General features: G+C 39.6%; 1 protein-coding gene across 1 annotated transcript in view; it reads left to right on the top strand.

Moving 5' to 3' along the window:
* LOC121440256 (transmembrane protein 185A) overlaps positions 1 to 24,989 on the top strand; it is a 28,526-nt gene extending 3,537 nt beyond the window's left edge. Inside the window, exons 2-7 of the mRNA XM_041641011.1 lie at positions 10,678 to 10,854; positions 13,235 to 13,442; positions 18,867 to 18,950; positions 22,889 to 23,065; positions 23,614 to 23,737; positions 24,739 to 24,989. Of these exons, the coding sequence (XP_041496945.1) occupies positions 10,678 to 10,854; positions 13,235 to 13,442; positions 18,867 to 18,950; positions 22,889 to 23,065; positions 23,614 to 23,737; positions 24,739 to 24,983 (1,015 nt within the window). The 3' untranslated portion in view covers positions 24,984 to 24,989. The remainder of the gene's footprint in view (positions 1 to 10,677; positions 10,855 to 13,234; positions 13,443 to 18,866; positions 18,951 to 22,888; positions 23,066 to 23,613; positions 23,738 to 24,738) is intronic.
* Positions 24,990 to 25,622: the final 633 nt, after the last annotated feature.

Genomic DNA, 25,622 nt, shown 5'->3' with positions numbered 1-25,622 from the left:
TGCAGCCAGCAGATATGCACATGGTGTACAGACATGCATACAGGCAATACATCTATTCATATAAAATAAAGTAGTATGTTTTCAAAAGAATTGTTAAAAAGGAAGGATAGTGTAGTATGATCACTGCACATAATGTGTGCAGTGTTAAAAAATACATGCTGTTGACGTTAGGGTATAGTTCAGTGGTTGAGCTTTTGTCTAACATGCAGGTTTGATTCTCTCTAGCATTGTAAAAACTACATTGTGTTAGTTACTCCAAATAATCCTTAAACTTTTAGAAGTTGGCCACTGATCTGTCATTATGAGTGTACTGTCAGTACTGATAACAAATTACTGTAGGGATGACTGCATATCCATTGGTGGGCGTATAAAGCCACTGATAGAATATTGCCTTGACTTTTACTGATTAATAGTTGTTAATAATAGCAATGACTTATGAGCATCCACCATGTGTCAACACATTTTTGGCACTTTATTTTTCATTATCCTTACTCTTTACAATAGCCCTACATATCAGATATCAGCCTCATTTTATTTGATTTTCTAATTTTAATACTTTTTTTTGTTTTGTGTATGTCTGGGTGCACATATGGCACAGTGTGCATATGGAGGTCAGAGGATAGCTTGCAGAAGTCAGTTCTCTTCTTCCAGCATGTTGGTCTTGGGGATTAAATTCAAGTCAGGCCAGTGGCAAGTGCCTCTGCCTATTGATTAATCTCTCTGGCCCCAGCCAGTTTCATTTTAGAGAGTCTGGACTTCTCTAAAGTCAGACAGGCAGTTGTGAAGTAAATCGAGATTCTAATCTAGGTCAAGTTCCTTCTGAAGCTTTTTGCTCTACCCTACATGTCCTTCCTTCTATGACAGTATGTTCAGTATACTGAGGGGCCATTTTGGCTAGTGTTTTTTCAACTTGGCATCAGCTAGAGTCATTTGGAAGAGGGAACCTAAATTGAGAAAATGTGTGCCACCCCCACAAGTTTGGTCTGTGGACAAGCCTGTGGGGGCATTTTCTTGATTAACAATTGATAGAAGAGGGTTCACCACTTCTAAGCTGGTGGTCCTGGGTTCTGAAAGAAAGCAGGCTGAGCAAACCTTGAGGCTTAAGCCAGTAAGAAGCTCCCCTCCATGGCCTCTGCATCAGCTCCTGCCTCCAGGTTCTTTCTCTGCTTGAATTCCTGCCCTGACTTCCCTAAGTGATGGACTGTTACCTGGAAGTGTAAAATAAAAATCCTTTCCTCTCCAAGTTACTTTTGTTCATGATGTTTTAGTACAGCAATTGAACACTAAGACAGGGACCTTTTATTTAGGAGTTGTAAAATGATTATACAAAGCAGACCTTATATTGGTGTTTTTATATTCAAATGTTATCATTCAAAGAAGTTGGGAAAATAAAATATACCCATTCCACTGCTTAGAACCCTTGTTAATATTCTAGAATGGCCTTTGGAGTCAGTTTTATAAATCACTTAAGAAAATCTATCTCAGTGCATTATAATAATCATTTTTGAACCAAAATAGTGACACCTAGTTTGATCATATATCTTATTCACTAAATTTGGCACTGGTTTAATTTTGGCAGTTTCCAAAACTCACATCCACTCTCAGCAAAGATTTGGCACTATTTATATAGTCGAAATAATGTATGTCAGGCTCTTAAGGCACTTCTGAGAGGCATGTTCTAAAAATGATTTGAGCAATCATAGTGGAATTAATGCTTTACCTTCAATGGGAATCGTCAAAGGATGTAAATTCCATTTACATGTATAATTTCTGATTGTTAAAATATTGCCATTACTTGATAACTTACATAGTTTTTATTGACTGTGATTTCTTTGAGGGTCAGGATTTTGAGGCACTGAGTAAATGTGCTGCATGTGTATATGTTGAGCATAAACTGGCATAAACCATTGGAAAATTCTATCGTAGGAAGGAAGCAGAGTATTGGAGGAGTATTGGTTTCTTAGGACACTAGAAATTAAATTTACCAATATTATGCTATGACTTTCTGATTGTTTTTCCCAGTGATGAGTCATAAGTATATAAGGTGACCAAAATTTTCAGATAAAGGTCTCGTACTGAATTTAGGTGTAGATGGTGTGTGACTGATAATATATGATCAGTCATATCTAATGGTTAAACCATGATTCAGTAGTCAGGAAAATTATTACCAAGTGAGATTTTTACAACTTGTCTCTTCAGTAATACTACAGAAACAATATATAAAATATATTATTTGCACAATATTTCACTTGCTTTTATCTTAAAGAATCAATGCATAACAAATCAGATGAGATAAATAGGCTATAAAGAATTTGAGTGTCCATAATAGTTTGTCAGTTAGAGCCAGTCTCTCACATCATAAACATAAATATGTTACCTAGAGTATGGTGTGTGTGTGTGTGTGTGTGTGTGTGTTGGGAGGTAGCTTACTTGCATCTATTTATACCTGTATTCATACTCTAGTTAACCCAGGAGATTTCACTGGAGAAACCCAGTGGGTCTAAAGGGTCCAGTTGCATTCTTTTAGTTTTCAGAAAACAGTTTTTAAAATTTTATACTTAGAGTAAGCTCTTTGGTGTCTGTTCATGAGCCTGAGCATTAAACTCCTTATACATTTCAGAAAGGTATCTTTTAAAAAGTATTATTTTTATTTTATCAGTATGAGTATCTTGTTTAATCTATGTACCATATGCATGCAATACCCACAGAGGACAGAAGAGGGTATTGGATCCCCTGGAATTGGAGTTCTAGAACTCTAGAACTCTAAAGCTGTTGTCATGTGGGTACTGGGAACCAAAGGTTAATCCTCTGTAAGAACAGAAAGTGCTCTTAACTGCTGGGCCATTTTGTAGCCCTTTAAATTAAAATTTGATGGCATTTAGAAGTAACTTGAGAGATTATTAGGGTACCACATGCTTGCGTTTAAAAATGCCAGCTTCAGAAGTAGGACACTTGGGTACAAAACTAATTTAATACTTCATGTGACGAGTTGGGAAGAACAGTAAGTACATTGATACAACAGTGACTGAGTGAAGGAAAGCACACTGGTGTGACTGATTTTAAAGCTATTGTATGCCTGGCATACTTCGTTTAGAAGACAACCAACGGACAATACTGATTATTTGTATTATGTTCTTTGGCAAGCATTATCTTGAAAATGCTAGACATTTCTAGGAAAAACTACTCATAATACTTTTTTTTAAATGGTAAACTCTGAATTTTTATAGGAAAATGAGATTTTTATCAAAAGCTTGTAAACACTACCATTGGCGTGGACTAGCTCTCAGCATTTAAACCACTGCAAAATAGGGCTGTTCATATTCAGCCCTATTTTGCAGTCCTTTATTCTCCCTTTTCACATTCTACGTCTTTTCCATGTCATTTCTCTTGAAAATATAACAGTTGTCTTTTTGAAGTCTTGCTTATTTCACATAACAGGGTAATCTAAAATTCTATCAATTTTCTTGCAAATGATATAGTTTTATTTTTCATTGTGCTAAAATAATACTGCATTGAGTATATATTCTACATTTTCTTTCTCCATTAATTCCCTTGATGGGTACCTTAGCTGATCCATAATCTTGCTATTGTGAATACTGACTGCCACAATAAACTTTTCCTTCAACTATCTTATTAAAAGCTGACTTATATTATTTTAATTTTATACTTCATAGTACAGTTGGATCATATGGTTAGTTCTATTTTTAAATATACTAATTTCCATAGTGGCTGGTCTCATACATTCCCAATAGCAGTAAATAAGATCCCACTCACTGCCTCCTAGCCAATATTTATTTTTATTTGTTTGAATTTGTTATGGTTTTCTTGATGATAACCATTCTGTCTGGGATGAGATAAAATCTCAATGTAGTTTTGATTTGCTTTTCCCCTTTATCATGTATTCATTGACTGCTTGTATTTTCTCATTTGAAATTATTGGTTCAGTTTATTGGTTAATATATTAATTTACTTGTGTACTCTTTACATTTTGAGGTTTTTAAATGTTCTGGATGTTAATATCAGGTGAATAACTGGCAGATATTTTCTCACATTTTGTAGACTCTCTGTTCACTTAGTTATATAACTTTTTTTTTTTTTACTGTGAAAATGCTTTTAAATTTACTGCAATCTTATTTTTCTCTCCTTGTTCTAACTACCTAGACTATTGGGTCACCACTTCTGACTACGTCTTGAACTGTTCCATATGTTTTCCTTTAGTAGTCTCAAAGTTTCCGATCTTTTGTTGAGGACTCAGCTGTTTGAAGTTTATTTTTGTACAGAATGAGAGATAAAGCTGTAGTTTCAGTTTTCTCCATGTGCCTATCCAGTTTTCCTAGCAGCATTTAACAGGCTGTCTTCTATCCTGTTCATGTAATCAGATGATTTTTGACAAAGATGTCAAATACATTAGTTACATGTGGTTCTGTGATGCCATTTGAAGTGAGGTACTGTGATACTTCCAGCATTGTTAATATTACCCAGATTTACTTTGTGTATTTAGGGCCTTTTCTGTTTCATATAAATGTTAGGATTCTTTTGTCTCTATTTCTGTGAGAAATGTCATTGGAATTTTTTGGGGAAATTGAGCATTGAATCTGGAAATTACTTTTGATAGCGTGACCATTTTGACAATAGGAAATCTACCAATTCATAAACATCAGAGATCTTTGGATCTTCTGGTGTCTTCCATAGTTTCTATTATATTATGTTTGGCACAATGGTACCCCAAAGATATCCATGTCCTAATTCTAGGCTCCTGGAATATATGGTATGACAAAAGAGACTTCATGGATATATTTAAACTTACAGTATTAATTTCTGTTATTAATGTGAAAAAATGCCACAGGCTTATTTCTCAGTTCTATCTACCAAAACGCTAGGAATAGCATGTACTATTTGGATCCTTTGTTTTGAGTCTGACATTGTTAAAATCAAATCATCTGAAGGCTCTGGGCTATTAGTCAATTTCCAAAGTAATTTTGGCTGTTGTGAAAATTTAGGTCCCTGTACAGAAAAACATTGCAAAAATGATTCTGATAATAAAAACATAGAATGTATTTTCTTGAAATTATAGGACTTAAGTTGCCCTATTTGCTGTCTGTCAGCCAAAACTCATTCTTAGGTTTCAGAGGCTACTTCCATTCTGTGGCTTATTTTTCCTTCTTTTCCTTCAAATCCAGCAGTAAGAAATGGCAGAATGAACTCTTACATCTGGAATGTGTCTAATATTTCCCCCCTTTGCCATATCTCTTTGATTTTTTTCTTCCTGGTTTAAAATTAATTAATTGGTGTGTGTGTGTGTGTGTGTGTGTGTGTGTGTGTGTGTGTGTGTGTGTGTGCGCGCGTTTTCAGGTATGTGGCTTACATATCAAAGTCAGAAGACAGCATTCAGCAGTTAGTTCTCACCTTCCACCTTGCTGAGGCAGGATCTCTCTTCTTTCTAATACTATACGGGATATTTAGACTAGCTGGCCTGGGAAATTCGGCTGAGTCCCCTGTCTCCACCTCCCATCTCTCTGTAAAATTGCTGGGATTACAGATTTGCCCCACTACATCAGGTTGTAAGGCTTGTTTGTATTCCTGCTTTAACTCATTGAATCATTTCCCCAACCCATTCCTGTTATGCTTTTAGGAAGTCACATGGTCACCTTAAGCCTACCTGAAAAATTCAGGGCAGTCTCCCTATTTTAAGGTTACCTGATTAAGAGCCTTAATTCTGTTTGGAAGTTTCCTAACACTAGGAAACTTTTGTATAACTAAAGAACAAAAATCTTGGAACACTCTGGAATTAGAATAGGGATATTAGTCAGGGGTTGGGCTTAGTGCTTAAGTATTTAACTATCATGTATGAGGCCCTGGAGTCAGTCCTTGGCACTGTAACAACAGGAAAGGGAATGATTAGCCTGATTTAAGTGAACCCAATCTAATCATATGAATTCTGAAAAAAAAAATCCTGGTATTGGGAGAAATATGGTAGAAATAGAAGTTTAAAAAATGAATAATGAGAAATTTTCAATATGCTTTTGTTGGCTTCAAGATACAGGAACCTATGATCAAGGACTAAAGATATACCTGTAGTATTTAAGGACAGTCCCCAACTAACAACACAGAAACAGAGACCTTAGTTGCGCTTGGGTCTTCCAACACCTGGAATGAATGAGCTTGTAAACAGATTTTACTTAGAATTTCCTGATGATAAACAACTTGACTTTGCGGCTGAGCAGATTTCATGAATTCACGGAGAAGGAAGCAGCAATCACAGGGCAAGAACGGGTCTGCATGCGGTCCTCTGTATATACACTATAGCTTTCAGTTTAGTAATTTTATGGGTCTCTTGACTGTGGGAAGAAGTAAATCTCTAATTCTTGTGCCTTTTCTTGCAGCTCCTTTATTTTTCTTTTGGCTTGGCTTGTCCAGCCTCAGTATGATGGTTTTTTGTTTTATTATATTTTATTTTGTTATGTTTTGATATCATTCCTAGAAGCCTGTTCTTTTCTAATAAGAGATAGAAAGGGATGGATCCAGGTGGGAGGGGATGTGGGGAGAAATTTGGAGGTGGGGGGAACTCTAATCAGATTATATTGTATGAGAAAAGAATCTATATTTAATAAAAGGGGGGAAACAAACATGATTTTGGTCTGCTGAGATTCTAAAATCCAATTATGACCATTTGTCATAGAGAACTGTGAGACAGTTGATACTGTAAAAGATACTAATGAAGTCACTCCAGCATTCTTTTGGATAATATACCTGTTTGGTATACCCGTCTCCATCTTTTTGCTTTTAATTTATCTAACTTTATACTTACATGGGTTTCTTTTTTAACTTTGCTTATTGTTTGTGGCTTTCACATCATGCATCCTGATTCTGTTCATCTCCCCGTCCTTTGGTATCCTCCCTCTGCCCTTGAACAGCCCCCCCCCCCATAAGATAAAATTTAAGAGAAAAGAAAAAAGAGAAAAACTATCATCAGGAAGCTGTAGTGTTACACAGTGACTCCCAGAATATATACCCTTCAGCCCATACATCTTTACTTGCAAATGTTCAGTGCAAAGTCATTGGTCTGATTCAAAGCCTCTGGTTTCTGCTATACTATTCATACTGGGCCCTCACTTGGACTCCTCTTAGGTATCCTGTTGTCCTGTGTCATAAGATTCTGCAGCTTTGGCTCTGCAGGAACGGCCCCTTCAAGTGCTCCTGCAGATAATACATGGGGTGAATGGTGGAGTGGGCTAATACATAGTGTTGGTTCTGTGTCTGGTGGTTGCACCGTTAGTCAGCCCTTCAGCTCTCACCGATCCTTAGCACCAGGTGAGCTCTATCACTGCTCCACCTAGTTCACCCTATGCAGCAAGGAGCAAGGGCTGGGGCTGGTTCTCCTGCTTTCAAGTCCTCTGGGCTAGCTCACCCACACCTACACAACCAGGGCCAGCTCTACTCTGTTGCACAGGTGCAGGAGCCACTCTCCTGAGTACTACAGCCAGTGAGGGGCAGGGACAGCTCTCCCACTCTCATGACCTCAGAGCCAGCTCTCCTGCCTGCCACAGATGGTGAAGGGGGTGGGGTGGAAGACCATTTCTCCCTCACTGGTCACCCCACCATATGGCAGATGAGGGGTGGGGCTAGGTCTCCCACACTCCTGTTCTCCTGGCAGTTCACCTGAGCCAAGTCAACAGGGTCAGCTCTGCTATGCTGTCCAGGTAAGGTACAGGGCCCACTTCCCTGAGTGATGCAGCTAGGGGGCTAGGAGGAGGAGGGTGTAAGCAGAGACTGCTTGTTTGTTTCCCAGCCACTCGAATGATCACACAGAAACTATATTAATTACAACACTGTTTGGTCAATGATTCAGGCATATTTCTAGCTATCTCTTATATCTTGAATTAACTCATTTCTATTAATCATCTATCCGCTTGAGGCTGTGGCTTACTGGTAAGGATCCAGTGTCTGTCTCCTTTGGCAGCTACATGGCACCTCCCTAACTCTGCCTACTCTCTCTCTCTCTCTCTCTCTCTCTCTCTCTCTCTCTCTCTCTCTCTCTCTCTCTCTCTCTCTCTCTTTCTCTGTGTGTGTGTGTGTGTGTATATATATATATATATATATATATATATATATATATATATATATAAAAATTCCCACCTGGCTTTGCTCTGCTAAGCCCTAGACTAAAACAGCTTTATTCACTAACCAATAAAAGTAACACATATACAAAAGGACATCCCACATCAGGAGGTCATCTTTCCCTCAGCACCACATAGCAGATGAGGGTTGGGGCCAGATCTCCCACACTCATATTCTCTGCTGCTCACTCCCCACCCGCTGCTTCCTTCACTCCCCCCACCCTTGTCATCAGGGTCAACTCTATTTTACTGCTAAGGCAAGATGTAGGACCTGTTCTCTGGAGTGCTGCAGCAGGTAACAGGCAGGGCCAATTCTCCCTAGTGTTGCAGCCATTGAGTGGCATGACCAACTATCCTCTTGGCCTTTGGTGCCATCTGTCTATCTATCTATCCACCCATCCATCTATCTAGGTTTTTTGAAACAGAGTTTCTCTGTATAGCAGTCCTGGAACTCAACTCTGTGGACCAGGCTGGCCTCACTTAAAGAGATCCACCTGTCTTCCTGCTACAGCCTACAAACTACCTCCTGTCAGTAAACCCTGGCAATGCTGCTTTTGTCCTCTTTGTTACTTTTCCTAGTTCCTTCTGTTCTTCACTGCCTGTTGCCAAACTGTTGTATATTTTGTTCAGTTCCTTTTTTTATGCTGGGGAGATAATTTTTAAATTTGATTAGCTATGTTGATTATACTAAATAATGGGTTTCTTTATGGCATTTTCACATGTATATAATGCATTTTTTTAAAACTCATATTCACTCGCCATTGGCCCTTCCTGTTCATTTCCCACCCCCACAGATCTTCCGCATTTTCATGTCTTTATTTATTTTAGTGTGCCACTGGGTTTCATTAGGGTCACTTACAGACTCCTGGGGGAGGGATTATTTTCAGAAACATAGACTCCTTATCAGTGACTATGCCACTGAAGGAAGTATCTTTCCTTTCCCCAGGGGCCACTAACTACCTGTAGTCAGCAAATGGTGGGGCCTCACGAGGTACTGGGGACAGGAAAGGTAAATCTTAGTCCTGTTTTTATATCAAGGCTAGAAGTAGATGTGCTTGACAATGTAATATCATATTATTTCGAAGACATCTACCAAAGTCTTTTCTATTTGTGACATGAGTATGTGTATATATAGATGTATCTGTAATTTACTCAGGCATTTAAAGTAATATATATTATTTTAAATATGTGCGCCATATGAATATGACAGATAACTGCTTTTTTTCCTTTTGTGTGTTTTTTGTTTGTTTTAAATATTTTTTATTTATGCATATGTGTATGTGTGTATGAAGGAATGCCACTAGTGTGGTTGTGCCTGTCTGGTCCACGGGAGTTGGAGTAATAGGCATTTGTGACCCATCTCCTGTCCATGCTGAGAAGTAAACTCAGGTCCTCTACAAAAGCAAGTAGTACTCTTAACTGCTGAGCCATCTCTGTAGCCCCCTTTGTTTTGTGTTTAAGATAGGGTTTCATGGGAGCTGGAGAAATGGCTCAGTGGTTAAGAGCACTGCCTGTTCTTCCAAAGGTCCTGTGTTCAATTCCCAGCAACCACATGGTGGCTCACAACCATCCGTAAGGAGATCTGGTGCCCTCTTCTGGCCTGCAGGCACATATGCAGACAGAATACTGACAATACTGTATACATAATAAATAAATAAATCTTTTTAAAAAAAGATAGGATTCCATGATATTTTGCAGGCTGGCTTGGAACTCACTATTTAGGCCAAGATGATCTGGAAGTCACAATGTTCCTCCTGCCTCAGCTACCTAAATGCTGGGATCACAGGTCTGAACCACCATACTTGGCTATTTTTATTTTTATCAGGACATTAATGTCCAAAGGGATACCTTTATGAGAATAGAATCAAATAGTCAATGACAGAGCTTGACTTTCCCCCACTCTCCATGTTGTGGTAAAACTAGCTCCTTCTGTTTGGCATGCTTCCTCATCTAATTTGTTTGTCTGTCTAACAAACCTCCAGTTACCTCTGAAGTTCTGTGGTCACCATGTCTCTTCTTCCTACTACCTCAGCCAGATCCCATACTTTCTTTTTCTAGCCGCCTTCTCACCATTTACACAAATATTACACTGCATCTTAATCATGCCTTTCTGTATACAGATTCTATCAGAAATTCTTTGGAAGCAGGAGACTTAATTACCTGCTTTTGTTTTCTTGTCCCCAACACAATGTCTTCTACATAGAACTTTTAAATAAATAATTGTTGAATTAGTGATTTTTAAATGTGTTATTTATTTTTATTTTATGTGTATGAGTATTTCGCCTGCATGTATGTATGTGCTCCCTGTGTGTGCAGGGCTTCAGAGGCCAGAAGAAGAGGTTGTACCCCCGGAACTGGAGATATAGATAGCAGTTAGCTGTCTTTTAAGTATTGGAAACTGAATTTGTGTCCTCTGGAAAAGCAGCCAATGGTCTTAACTATTGAACCATCTCTGCATCCCTGAATTAATGACTTTATGAACTGAAATATGTCTCTAATTCTCTTCATTATCAGCTGTTTATTAAAATGAGTTCTTTTTATCATTTTTCTTTTCTTCTAGTAAATTCCTCATTTATGCCTGTCTGCTGCTGTTCTCTGTGCTACTGGCCCTTCGTTTGGATGGAATCATTCAGTGGAGCTACTGGGCTGTCTTTGCTCCAATATGGTTGTGGAAGTTAATGGTCATTGTTGGAGCATCAGTAGGAACCGGAGTTTGGGCACGAAATCCTCAATATCGGTAATACTGCTTTATAAAACTCACTGGTCTATATCTTGAGAGAACAAAATCTTGGTGGTTCTCACCAAAGATGCCGTAAGGACAATTTCTTCCGATTCAAAGTTTTGTGAGTAGTGCAGTCCAGCAAACATGCTTGTTATTATAAAAAAAAAAATGTGTTAGTTTGGACGGTTTAGTGCCTAGATAGCCCAAAGATCCCAAATACAGAAATGTTATACCATAGCTGATTAAGAAACACAGAAATACTCTGTGTGTCTTCTCCAGTTTATTTTTAGATCTAGGGTTCATTTTCTCCTACTCTTCTAGTCCTGGAGTAAACTGGTAATGATGTCAGAGAGTGAGCTTGGTCCAAAGGCCATGAGTCCCTCAGATAGGAACTAGGGAATGAGATAAATTGAGAGTCAGGTGTTAAGAAAGGAGGCAGAGCTTTGGGGGGTCATGGAAGTGGAGGAAGCCTGGTGTGTCTGGATTCTATGGGAGCCTCTCCCTTTCCTTTTTCAGAGAAAAGAGAGGCAAGGGGAAGAAGTAGCGAGTGAGAGCATGAAGAAAAATGCAAAAGTTTCTGATAGAACAGCTAGGGAGGTAGACAGAGAGGCAAAGAGCTGCTTAAGGGAAAAAGGATAGAAGAAAGCCACTTCAGCTTTAAAGGTTCTTGATTATCAACTCTTTAAAAAAGCTAGGGACAAAAGCAAGTGGTGGTGGTGCATGTCTTTAATCACTCGGGAGGCCAAGGAAGGCAGATCTCTGAGTTGGAGGCTAGCCTGGTCTACAGAGTGAGTTCCAGGGTGGCCAGGGCTACACAGAAAAACCCTGTCTTGAAAAACAAAGAAACAAAAAAAGCTGTAGTTTAGACTGTGTGAAATGCATATCCTATAGGTATGTAGGACTTCTAAAGCTACACACTAAGAATCTTAGCAAATGAAGCATGTTCTTGTGTGAATGTTTCTTTTTTGTTTTGAGAATATAATATAATTTTTCAAGATTTTGTTTTTGTTTTTTGAGACAATTGTTTCACTGTGTAGCCCTGGCTGTCTTGGAACTCATTTTGTAGACCAGGCTGGCCTCAAACTCACAGAAATCCACCTGCCTCTGCCTTCCAAGTGCTGGGATTAAAGGTATGTGCCTCCACTGTGCAGCTATTTTGTATTTTTAATCATGTGCCTGTGTGAATGTGTGTCCCATGTGTGAGGGTACCAATGAAGGCCAGAAAAGGGTGATAGATGCCTAGGGCTGAGTTATGGGTGGTTGTGAGTGCTGGGGACTGAACTTCAGTCTTCTGGGAGAATAATTATAGGTGGTTGTGAGCCACCCATTGTGAGTGCTGGGGACTGAACTTCAGTCTTCTGGGAGAATAATTATAGGTGGTTGTGAGCCACCCATTGTGAGTGCTGGGGACTGAACTTCAGTCTTCTGGGAGAATAATAAGCACTCTTAACCATTGCACCATCTTTGTATATTTATCTCTTTTATGACAAAAATTTCACATCTCTATTATATGTTTCTCAAAAATAAATTAACTAATTGATACCTAAAAGTTATATGCCCCCTTTCTCTGTTTTGATATTTTCAAGTAAGGAAAGTAAAGAAGTTGTGTTTGTGGCTGGCTAGATGTATGTTATGCACAGGTACAGTCATCCCCTGTGACCATTAATCAGTAGTATGCCAGTGAGTTGTACAGGAATTACCTGCAACCTTCTTTCTTTTCTCTTTGTCCTAATTTCTAGAATACTTATCACCGATAGGACAAATGTGTCAGTAATGGTTATCTGTACTTTGAATGGAATTTTAGGCCTCTCAAATGCATTATATTTTCAATTTTAATTTATTAAAAGTTAATGTTTATACAGTTAATTGAACTTTGAGCACAACTTTAACTTTTTATTTTACAGTATATTATACTGGAATAAAGATTAATAAAAGAATTTTATTACTTTTTATTTGTGTTTTAAAGTAGCACCTAAGAAAATTGGTATATCTTCTTGAATTTAAACTATACCTGCAGATAAAACTAAAGTAATATTTATAGTATTACATGAAATATGGTGTGTATTGTTTTTAACTCAATGGAAAGGATCGTGAGACTTAAGAGATATCAGAACTTTTTTTACAACAGAAGTAGCTAATAGAATAATCTTGGAAGTGTCTCTTTATAGTTGAATTTAAAGTTATGAACATAAGTGGTTATGGAGATTTGAAAGATTGTCTATTAAAGATAGGTTCAAGTTAGCTCTCTATGTCATCTCCTCTGTGCTTTTTAATATTTAAAAGTTGAAAATCAGAATGTGAATTGAGTTGGTATTTGCTGTGGATTTTTTTCCTTGTACTGAGGATTCTGAATTGTATTTTTTCTTTCTTCTCTTTTCCTTCCATCCCCTTTTAGAGCAGAAGGAGAAACATGTGTGGAGTTTAAAGCCATGTTGATTGCTGTTGGCATCCATTTGCTCCTGCTGATGTTTGAAGTTCTGGTCTGTGACAGAATTGAAAGAGGAAGTCATTTCTGGCTTCTGGTCTTCATGCCATTGTTCTTTGTTTCCCCGGTATCTGTTGCAGCGTGTGTCTGGGGCTTTAGGCATGACAGGTCACTAGAGGTAAGATTTGTGTATTTAATCATCTTTTAAAATCTTACTCTAATGTCAGTCTCTTACCCTAGGTGAAGAACAGACTAATCCTTAACTCTGATTGTGGTTTACAGAGGAACAAATGTCTTCAGCTTTCTCCTAGCTTTCTATATTATAAGCTACCTGTGTCTATCAGTCTTGTGAAATAACCGAGAGGATTTACAGAGATACAGACACGAGAGCGATTTCAAGGAATGGATCCACATGGCTGTGGAGCTGGTATGAACAGACAGGAAGGCTGGGGACTCAGCAGGAGTTGACACTCCAGATTGGAGGCTGAATTTCTTCCTTTCCAGGAAACCTCAGACATTGCATTTAAAGCCTCCATTTGGATAAGGGTCACTTACCCTACAGTATTGAGAATAGTCACCTTTAAAAACTTGATGCTGTCACAGCAACACTTATCCTAGTATTTAATTAAATAACTGGTACAATAGTTCATCTGAATTGACACATAAAATTTAACTGTCTCACTATCTCATCCCCTATGATGTCACTTCTTAGCTGCCTTCTAGTTGGCTTGTCCCGATATGCCCATATGTTATTTAGTCTTTCAGCAAATTTTTTTCAAGTATCTATATACACAAGCCCTTTAGACCCAAGAAGAGGAGCTATAGAATTAAATAAAATACTAAGACTAATAATAGTGAAAACAGTTGTAGATGATATTTATAGTATTCTTAATCTGGGCCAAGCATTTGCATGGTCACCTCATAAATAGCAGCAGCATAGTAAATATTTACAACAACCTTGTGAGAGAGGTGCGGTTGTTTTCCTGAGAAGGATAGTTAAATGCCAGAGCATTTAACTACAAAGGAACTGAGGACACAAAGCAATGCACTAATAGATTTGGAGGACAGTGGGATGCGTTAGAAATCCTCCCACACATACTTCTCATCTGATATTTCATTTTCTGTGATTTTTAGCTGCTTGACGTCAACTTTGGTCTAAAAATGTAGTATAAAATAAGATGTTTGGGAGAAAAATTAGTGTACAATTAATAAAACCTCAGAGAAAGATATTGGGGTTCAACCTGAAGTTCAGAAAAGCAAAACAGCCAGCCACTGGCTCTTACCTTCTTACCTCTCCTTCAGTCTGAAATGGTGATCCTGCCTCCAGGAATCTCAAAATGAGACTGACTGAGAGCTTTCTCCTCCCTTTATAATCCTCTCTAGGGCTGGGATTAAGGGCGTGCAGCACGGTTTCTATGGCAAACTAGTGTTGCTACTAGTGGTGTGTGTCAGCACTGTCTGATCTGTAAGGCTGACCAGTTTGGCTGTTTTACTTTTCTAATACTCAGGTATGCTTTATTCAAATACAAATTAAATGCAACTACAAAAGAGCATATGCATGCTACTTTGATCATAGTATTTTGTTAGAGTTGTTCTGTTTAGTGATTATTGTTGTTAACCTCTTAATTGTTACTAATTTATAGATTAAACTCTTATCATAGGTATGTGCATATTGGGAATAAAACAATATATAAATGGTTTAGTTTAGTCTGCAGTTTCGGATATCCACAGAGAATTGTAGAGAATATCCCCCACAAATAAAGTACAGAGTGTGACTGAACATGTCTTGTTTTAACCTGTGTGGTTAAACGGGAGACTGCAGCTGGTCTGGAAGGAACATATAGAACTGGAGGCTGAACCTAGGGATAGGTTTAAAACAAAATCCCAAGAGAAAGGTATAGTGATAGAGCTAGGTCACAGGAACAGTACCTAGAGTATCAAGAAGGATTTAGTCTTGATGGACAGGGATCTTTCTATTATAGAAGTGTTGAAAAGGCATGGAGTGAATGTGATATACTGTAGAGGGAGAGTACCTTTCTCAGCCCTCATTTACTCTTTTTGTAGTTTTTAAAAACCTTCAGTAAATCCAACCACTTCTTTTTTTTTTTGTACTACTCCCCTCTGACTTCTTACCAAAGACTGCTGAAAAAAGTCACCTGATTGATGGACAAAACCATCATAGGTTTATGGTTTGCAGCTTCAGCCAGACATGGATTAGCAGGGCCAGAGCATTATCGACCTCAAAGAATATATACTGATTTGTGGTTAAGAATGGGGAAAGTTGTATTCTCTTTATAGGTAAGGTACAGGTTTGCACATAGTATATTATCACCAAAATATGCACAACACTAAAATTTTATGAGAGGTATAATTAGGAAACAAATATATCACAGTGATTTTTAGAGTTGGAGAGTCAATATGGAAGCAAGGATATAGGTGGTACAGTCCAGTACCCTCTGTCTGTACACATGACCTCTAATTTCCCAGGGGTATTTGAGTCTTTGCCCTTCTTAAAAACCTCCATGTTCTCCATCTTCTCTGTTTTCAGGCCTGTCTCTCCAGAATTTGTTCTAGAAGTTGGCTACACTTATCCCAGAAACTTTGTTTGTGCATCATCCTCTCTCTCTCTCTCTCTCTCTCTCTCTCTCTCTCTCTCTCTCTCTCTCTCTCTCTCTCCCCTCTCTCTATCCTCTCTCTCTCTCTCTCTCCCTCTCTCTCTCCTCTCTCTCTCTCTCTCTCATCTGAATGAGAAAAAAAAGTTGTCATCTTTTTTTCTTTCTAGTCACAGAGCAGCTCTTCCATATTACTCTGTCTCCAATGCTTTATTCACTGCCTTATTTCTTACTTACTCTGTGCTTGCTGAGCTCTATTCCACATTCACTAGGACCTGGCACAAATGCCTCGAACCAAATAGAGTAGGTTTCTTTCAGTAACTTATCTTTTCAGACCACTGACCACTGTGTGGTGGTACCTTTTGCACTTCAATGACCAAAATATCTCACAGAAACACTTAATCTCTGGCCTCCCTGTGTACCTATGTGAGTGAATCCTCGTGCATACACAAACACACACACACACACACACACACACACACACACACACACAGAGAGAGAGAGAGAGAGAGAGAGAGAGAGAGAGAGAGAGAGAGAAAATAATTTCTTATAAATATGCACTGAAGTGCTCTCATCATCCTAGTGAACTCTGCACCAGGAAAACTGACTGGCACCTGTACCATGCATACTCCTAGCTTGAAATAGTTTGTTTTTCCCCTTATCTTCCACTGTGTTATCTGTATTGGTGCAACAAAATTACAAACAGTATTTTCAGCAGCTGTTAGAATTAAAAGCTGGATTTGGAAGATGTGGGTGAAGAGCTGGTAGAGCGTTCTCTAGAGTAAAAATATGTTTATAGACGAGGACGAAGTCTGTCACCAGATAAAAGCAGCCTGGGGACCTTTCGGTGCAGAGTCATTCATCCATCTTCAAGGGACTAGAACTGTGGAATTGGTTTTTGGAGGGTGAGTGAAAACCTGGGCTAGACTTAGGAAGTCATAATATCAGTAAAGAGGGAATAAGGTTGCCTGGGAGAATGGGCAGAATGTGATGACTGAATATGAGAATGTGGAGACCTCAATAGGCTGCCGTGTTGTCTTACAGTGGTACGAAGGGGAGAGACAGGGTTCAGGAGATGGTGAGCTAAGTTGGGGATCAGTTTAATGACAGGTGCTTTTAAGAGAGCCATGTGACACCTGCACACTGGACCTGTCGTGCAGCAGTAAGGCTAGCTTGCAGGCAGATTTCAGAACCAATCACTAGGCAATATGGTAAGCTGCAGTGTTGCTTAAACTTTCCCCACCCCAGGTGAGGTGAATGAGTGTTTGTGTGATTCACTAGTAGGGATACAGTTTGGAATGCTAGAAATGTAACCTTTTAAGGACTGGAAAGGGAACCCAAGGAGAGATTTCTGAGTACTCACAGGATATCAAGACTGTACAGTAGGATTCTTAAAACTCAGATAGTAGTAAAAAGGAAGATGGATTGGCCAACCATGAAACATTCTCCAAATAGACCAGTAAGATACAGGTACAAATATTCCACCTATTGGTACTGAGGGCCTTTGTGGAGACAGTTTTCTTGTAGGATGGAAGTTGTCAGTAGCTTGGAATGGAGGACGAGACAATAGGGCCTCATGTACCCATTTCTATCTCAAAAAGCTGGACTGCAGCAGAAAAGGGGATTAGGCTAGGGGTACTGAATCACAGGAGAGATTAACTTACATATATTTGGACATTTGGAGTTTAATTGGGAATTGACAGTATCTTACTTAAGGTTTCTGCTGTGAAGAGACACCATAACCACAGCAGCTCTTATAAGGAAAACATTTAATTGGGGTGGCTACTGTAGTAATAAGGGCGGCGGCGGGGCTGCGTCCCCAACACCCCAGCCGCCTGCCCGGCTAGCTTATGCCCGAAATAACAACACACAAACTGTATTCATTTAAACACTGCTTGGCCCATTCTCTTCTAGGCTAATTCTCACATATTAATTTAGCCCATTTCTAATCATCTGTGTGTAGCACCCCAAGGTGCGCTTACCGGGGAGATTCTAGCCTAGTCCATCCTGGGTCGGAGCTTCATCCCGGGAGCGGGGCATGGCGTCTCTCTCTGAGGCGTCTGCTCTCTAGAGGAGAGCTGTCGAGACTCTGAGCTCACTTCCTCTTCCTCCCAGTATCCTGTTCTGTTTTCTCCTCCCACCTATCCTCTAACCAATAAAATGGGCCAAGGCAGTTCCTTTATTAGCTAATGACCAATGACCTTCCTCCATCAGGCTACCTTACAGTTTTGGGGTTCAATCCATTATCATCATGGCAGAGAGCATGGCAGCATACAGGCAGACATGGTTCTGGAGAAGTAGCTGAGAGTCCTACATCTTACAAGCAACAAGAAGTCAAATGTAATACTGGGTGGTATCCTGAGCATTGACACACTTCCTCCAGCAAGACCATACCCACTCCAACAAAGCCACACCTCCCAGTAGTGCCACTCAGATGATGGGACTAGTCACATTCAGGCCACTACAGGCAACTAGTTTCTTACTGGGAAAGGTCAGTAGCATAGTCAGAATTAGATGTAACAACGAATCTGTGAGTGTTAGCTTGAGGTGAGAAGGTCCTCAAAGAGTTGGGAAAGGAGGCATGAAATTTAGGGCAGAGTCCTGGGTAGAAGTAAAAAGAAGTCTGAGGGTGGTTATAAGTACAGATGATTGTCGGTAGGTATGGAAAGGAAGCTGGGAGGAAATCTACTGCAGATTGCCTATTTTTCTTTCTTTTTTTCTAGAAAGGTCATGATCTGGCCAACAGCACTCAGATCTTGAACAGCGAAATGGCCAAGGCACCAGCTGACCATAAGGATTAGACAAAAAGACCTGTGCACAGTTCCCCTAAGCATGATACTTCTGTGCTTTTCTAATGGCAAATAATCAGAAGCAGCACAGTAGTATTAAAGTTTTACCATATTATAATTTGCCTTGCCTGCTAGCATGTTAAACATATAATCACTATGTTAAATGCAACTTGTTTAACTGGTTCTTTTTTTTGTTTTTAGCTAGAAATCCTGTGCTCGGTCAACATTCTTCAGTTTATATTCATTGCCTTAAGACTGGACAAGATCATTCATTGGCCCTGGCTTGTATGTAGCTTTTTAAATCCTTAAACAAACACTTTATTATAAAAGTAATTCATATTTATTGCAGGAGACGTGTAAAAAACAAGCAAGCATGTGAGCAGCAGACTAATGATCACATATAACACCAGTGCTGGGGGCTAACATAGAGGGTTTTATTACCTTGTACATAAGCTCTTGAGGTTACTCTGTATGTAAGATTTTGTATCCTGCTCTTTTGTTTTAATGTAGTGTAAGCATTTGCTCAGATCAAGAAATTGTCATTGTAAATGTGACATTTAAGGCTTCATTGATTCATTAGTTGCATTTATGAAACATCTAGTTGCTGCTAGTACTTTTGATTTCAAAATGTTCCCATATGTATATATATTCTTAAATTTTCTGAATTTTTTTAACTGACACCCTAGTTACATTTATGGGGAAGAGTCTGACCCTTTATTGTATATTTATAATATGTAATAATTAAATCAGCTTAATTACCATATCTATTACCTCAGACATTTATCATGTTTTTGTGCAAGGAGTGTTCAAAATGTTTTTCTCTTTTAGCTGTTTTAAACTATTTAATTATTATCAATCATAATTATCCTGCTAGTCTATAAACATTACAAGAACTTTTTATCTCAAATCTCTGGTGTATTTTTGGCTATAAAAATCCTTGTTTAATATTTTACTGTTTTCTTAGAAAGTATTCTAGGAAAGAGTTACTGAGTTATAAGACAGAAACTTTTAAGAAATTTTTAAAGATTTTTTAAAGATTTTATTACTTTTATGTATATGAGTATTATATGTATGTCAGTATACCATATACCTTTAGTGGTTGAGGAAGCCAGAAGAGAGGTCATATGATTCCCTGGGGTTGGAGCTACAGATGATTGTGAGGCACCATGTGGGTACCATGTGTGCAAGACCAGCAAGCACTCTAATCCACTGAACCATTTCTCCAGCCCCAAGATTGAAACTTTTTAACAGATTCATTAACTATTGATATGTTTAGTTAGTGTATACAATAATGGGGTTAATTTTTACATTTTCATGTGTATATGTTATTCATTGTTGTTTGCCTAAGTTTGTCCCCATTACCCTCTCTTATTCCCCCATCCTGCTAGATCTTTCTCCTCTCCAAACCTATAACCTTTTACTTTTGTGTCATATATACATGTTTAAATCTAAATTCCACATATAAGAGAAAACATGTATTTGCCTTTCCTTTACCATGTTTTACTCTCTCTTGTCCCTACCTTAGACTCCTTCCTTCCCAACATATTCCCCATTTTTCTTTTCTTTTTTTTTTTTTTTGAATTTTCGAGACAGGGTTTCTCCGTAGCTTTTGGTTCCTGTCCTGGAACTAGCTCTTGTAGACCAGGCTGGCCTCGAACTCACAGAGATCCACCTGCCTCTGCCTCCCGAGTGCTGGGATTAAAGGCGTGTGTCACCACTGCCCAGCTCCCATTTTTCTTTTACTTTCCTGCCATGCATGTCATGTCATTCATTCATTCATACGCGCACACACACACAGACTTTTTTAATAATATGGAGTTGGATTGATGGCTTGGAAATAGCTCCTATTCCAGAGGATCTGTTGCCTTCTGGCCTCCATGGGCACTGCACAAACTTGGTGCACAGACATACATGCAGGTAAAACACCCCACATACATAAAATAAAAGTAAATCTTTTTAAAAAGAAAAGTGTAGGTTGGGTGGATACCTTTTGAGATTATTCATATACATACATTTTATGCTCCTGAGCAGTGAAGTTGTAAGTCATTCTTCTAAACCATGGCTTCAGTTAACACTTGGTTAAAAGTGAGTGTGTGGGTGGAGAAGATAAGATAAACATTGATAAACATCAGAAGATATGCACTAGAGAATACAGTATTGTTTCAAGTAGTAATAATTTAGAAAAGAAGATTGGGCTGTGGCTGTAGCTGTTTGTAATGTTTGCCTACCATGCACAAGGCCCTGGATTCATTCCGATTACTGAGTAAGCCAGGCCAGGTGGCACATGTTTGTAATATTAACACTTGTGAGGTATAGACAGGAGGATAAAAAATTCAAGGTTAGCCTTGGCTACATGCAAGTTCTGGGCCAACCTATACTACATGAGACTGTATCTCAAGGTGTTATACCAGTGTTTTAAATTTTGAATGGATTGTGTTTTCTTTGGTGCTTAATATATATTTGGTGTGTGTGTGTGTGTGTGTGTGTGGCCAGCCATCCACTTGTATATGTTAAGAAAAAAGGAATCTTGAATGCTTTCCACAATTAGGTAACAGGAACCTGATTCTTAACCCTGTACTAATCCAAATGAATGAAGCAGTCTTACTGCATGTATCTTATAATTGATAATAAAGCAAAAGAAGATATTAAAACCACTATCCTTCTATTCGTGAAAGAAGTACCAATAAATTAACACCATCACGGATGTACTTTAGAGGAGCTATTGGAAGCAATACATAGACAGACATTGTAACAAAACCTGTCATCAAGAACTCCAAGCTACTCAAGAGGCCTAAAAGTCATGAAACAACTCAAATCACATGTGTAAGCTGAAATGGCAATTATAGCACTGTTAAAAGAAAGGTGGGAAAAATTTTGAAGCCTGCAATTAAGTGAAGCATTCTTTATTAATGGCATCAATAATATGCTCTATAAGACAAAATTATAAATTTAGACTTCTTAAAATAAAGGAAAAGATAGATCACTGGCTGAGGAAAAGGTTTTGAAAGTACATGTCAAAACTTTGACTCAGTTAAAAAATAAAGACTTACTTATGTGTATACCCCATACATCCCCCCACACCAATACACACTAGTGATTGAGGAAGTGAGTTGCTGTGAAAATAAAGTGAAGACATGAGTACACGAGATTGCGTGAGTGAATGAAAATGAGACTGAGTGTGAGAGTGGGGGTGAGAAAGTGTGAGTAAATTTGATAGAATGCAAATGTGTGAGAGTTAGTTGTCCTGGAACTTACCATGTAAACCACAGAGATCCGCCTGACGAGTGCTGGAATTAAAGGTGTGCGCCACCACCCAGCTGAGGAAGAATTCTTATGTTGAGTAACTAGACAGAGGGAGAGATTGAGTAAGCATGAGGGGTTATTTGAGTAAAAGACTATATGAATGAGCGATGGGAGGAGGTAGGGATGTAAAAGAGGAAGTATGAAGAAGTGAGTGAGAGTGACTGAAAGCAAGGGAGTGTGAATAAGTGTGTGAGAGGAAGTGAGGAAGAGACAGAGTGGTTCTGGTGCTGAAAGCAGAAATGATTCTAGTGGTATAGAATGGACATGAGTGACAGTGGGGGAGAGAATTATATGAATAGCCAAGAATGAGAGAAAATGAGTGGACTGACAGAGGGTATGTAGAGCCAGCTAGGAAATATGAGGGAGCATGGCAGAGTAAATGATTGCAGACCTGAGGGAATGACCGGTGTGCATGATGGTTAAATATGGGATTGGGAGCATGTGTGTAATAGTGACCATGTTAGTGATGAGTTAGAGAGCAAGAGACCGGGGATGTGGTAATAAGTGACTGAGAGGAAGGAAGTGGGAGTGCCCGTGAGTGAAGGATTATGGGAGTGATTGAGAGAAGGAAGGGAGTGTGGGAATGACTGGGAGTGAGGAAGTTTGGGAGTGAGTGAATGACAAAATGAGTGACTTGAGAGGGAGGGAATTTGGTAAGAAAAACTTTAAAATATGCTGAAGTGGAGGTCCAACTGGAAGGTTGTTACCTGAAGGGAAGAGGGCCTAATGACAGCATTCCTGGACAGAAATCCCACGGCAAATGTGATATTTCCCATACCATCTCCATAGAAGTCCTAGACAGGAGGACTGTCTGTAGTCATGCTTCCCCTTGACTACCTGAACAGACCCAGCCAAGTGATAATGGTAGCTACTAGAGGCTACAGAGGAGCTCTGAAGACACTGTTTCTACTCCTCTGCAGGTCGTGTGTGTCCCTCTGTGGATCCTCATGTCCTTCTTGTGCCTGGTGGTCCTCTATTACATCGTTTGGTCTGTGCTATTCCTGCGCTCTATGGATGTGATTGCAGAACAACGTAGGACACATATAACCATGGCATTGAGCTGGATGACCATTGTGGTGCCTCTTCTTACTTTTGAGGTAACCTTTCTACAGGAAACTTCTTGTGCTCCCACACCCCACCCTTATCTGGGGCCCATCTGCCATAACTAGGTAGGTATACTGTGGTCTGTGTGGAGGACAGGAAGTTCAGAGTGAATTTAGGACAATGAGATATGCTTGCAGAACTCACAGAGAGCAGTACAACTCTAGATGTAAGGCATCTGCCCATGTTCACCTTCTACTTTCTGCAAGTGAGTGTTGGATATCCTGGTTTTGTATTGAGTTTGGTGGGGAATTCTAGACTAGATACTATTGATTCCTTTGAATAAACCCTGGGAGGAGTTTCTCATAAAACTTCTGGCAGTGGGAATCTTTCAGCTGGGTGGACTTTGACCCTGGGAAAGGATGCAAAATAGCCCATGGTCTTTTTCCCTGGATAAATGTTTTTGTGCTATTGCCTATGGTGGCCTTCTTTCTTCTCAGACATGGAGTAGGTGACATGGGGAAGGATTATAATGGGGACAGCTGCAGACTTGGTCTATTTACTGGTGACACATCAATAACACTTTGACTTTGTCTTTCTGTAGATCCTGCTGGTTCACAAACTGGATGGCCACAATGCTTTCTCCTGTATTCCAATATTTGTTCCCCTGTGGCTGTCATTGATCACACTGATGGCAACAACATTTGGACAGAAAGGAGGAAATCACTGTATGTCCATAAACTAAGACTCTCTCTCTCTCTCTCTCTCTCTCTCTCTCTCTCTCTCTCTCTCTCTCTCTCTCTCTCTCTGTGTGTGTGTGTGTGTGTGCGCGCGCGCGCGCGCGTGCGCGTGCACGTGTGTCTTCTGTCTGTGCATGCACTGTGCTTTGTGACATGATGAATCTCAGGACCCCAGTTTAGAAGTTGTTCTGGGTACTATAAAGATGAGGAAGAGCAGTAGTGCTCCTCAGAAAGGACATACTATCACATTTGCTTTGGGATGCTAGTCTGTATTATACCTCATTTGCAGTGCACACTACAGGGACAAGTGGAGGTAGAACCAGACATGGCAGGTGTCTCTTTGAGTTCTCATTCTATGCTCCTTAAAAATGGACTCTAGATTTTTTCAAGGTCCATGAAAAATCCATATCTTTCAGCAAAATGTCAAGAATCATCCCAGGTCCCTTTCTACCCATCTCTCCTCAATAGAATAGAATATTTTCTGTTTCATGGAGCTAGGCTACTCTGTCTTAATTAATATACTATGGCACGCACTTTGGAGGTAGTCTTTGGTTGGTGTACAAAAGAGTTCCACGATATTCTGGAATGGGGTATAAGAAAGGTTTATTTATTTGGGGTTAAACTCACAGAAAGGGTAGCAATTCACAGTCCTTTGCCAGTGCTGGGGACTGAAACCAAATCCAGTCACATAAAGCTGCACTATTTAGCCTACCTCACCATTTTCAACTATGAGCTCTGATTGGAGGCTGGAAAACCACCTTCCAACAGGGACTTGGGGATGCTACCACTACTGGCCTGTGGTCCCACTCTGAGAACTTTGGATGTGGAGATCTAAATCCCTCTGCATACTGGGCAATTAGATCCTGGTCAACCTTCACTTGTGAGGAAACTGAATGCAGTGGTATATAGTGCCATTAAAACTCATTGTTCAGGAAAGAAATGTGACATGAAACCCTAGTGTTTGAAAGAAAAAAATTCTTATTTTTCAGGGTGGTTTGGTATTCGCAAAGATTTCTGCCAGTTTCTGCTTGAAATATTCCCATTTTTGAGAGAGTATGGAAACATTTCATATGATCTCCACCATGAAGATAATGAGGAAACAGAAGAAACTCCCATTCCAGAACCTCCTAAAATCGCACCTATGTTTCGCAAGAAGACCAGGGTGGTCATCACCCAGAGCCCTGGCAAATATGTCCTCCCTCCACCCAAATTAAATATTGAAATGCCAGACTAAAGCACACCACCGGGGCTGGAGTGTGAGTGCACTGGAACGCACACTCCCACTTCCCTTGCCCTCAACCCAGGCCTAGAACTGCGGACCTCCATCTGAAGCCTTGTTTGCGTCCAGTGCCAAGCAGCCACTCATAACAGAACATAGGTGGCAGGAACTAAGGGTGTCTACCAATACGGATGCCAGTGACACATCAGAAAAAAAAAAAACCACTTCTTTCTGTATGGGTACCTGAAGTGTGTTCTCATTCCTGTGGTACCCACCAAGGGATAACTGCTGCCAAGACCTGCAGAAGCACATCTGTGGTCTTGGCAGATTTTCTAGTGCTAAATTTCTTTTAAAGTATTGGAAGATGTGGTTCTTATGGGACCACTTCCATTTGTGGCTCAACTGTGCTGCTATAGGTAGCCAGTGGGGACTGTAACTAGGTCTGTGCACACCTGTTGTGTTCAGATACAGTCCAACCTTGCTTTCCCTGTCCCTGCTGTACAGAAATTTCGCTTTAGGCAGGATGACAGCAGGTTTGCAGGGCTTCATCAGTGAGCCCTCCCCAATGGCATGATTCCATGCCTGTATAGTATTTATATAGCTATTTTAGCATTGTAATATACAGTATCAAATCCTAGTTCTGTACAGCATATT

Source organism: Microtus oregoni, unplaced genomic scaffold (assembly GCF_018167655.1).
Source record: "Microtus oregoni isolate MIOR12 unplaced genomic scaffold, Mior012 000067F_000, whole genome shotgun sequence".
In the NCBI taxonomy this organism is placed as follows: domain Eukaryota; kingdom Metazoa; phylum Chordata; class Mammalia; order Rodentia; family Cricetidae; genus Microtus; species Microtus oregoni.
Note: the sequence above shows the minus strand (reverse complement) of the source record. Positions and strands in the feature narration are given on the sequence as shown.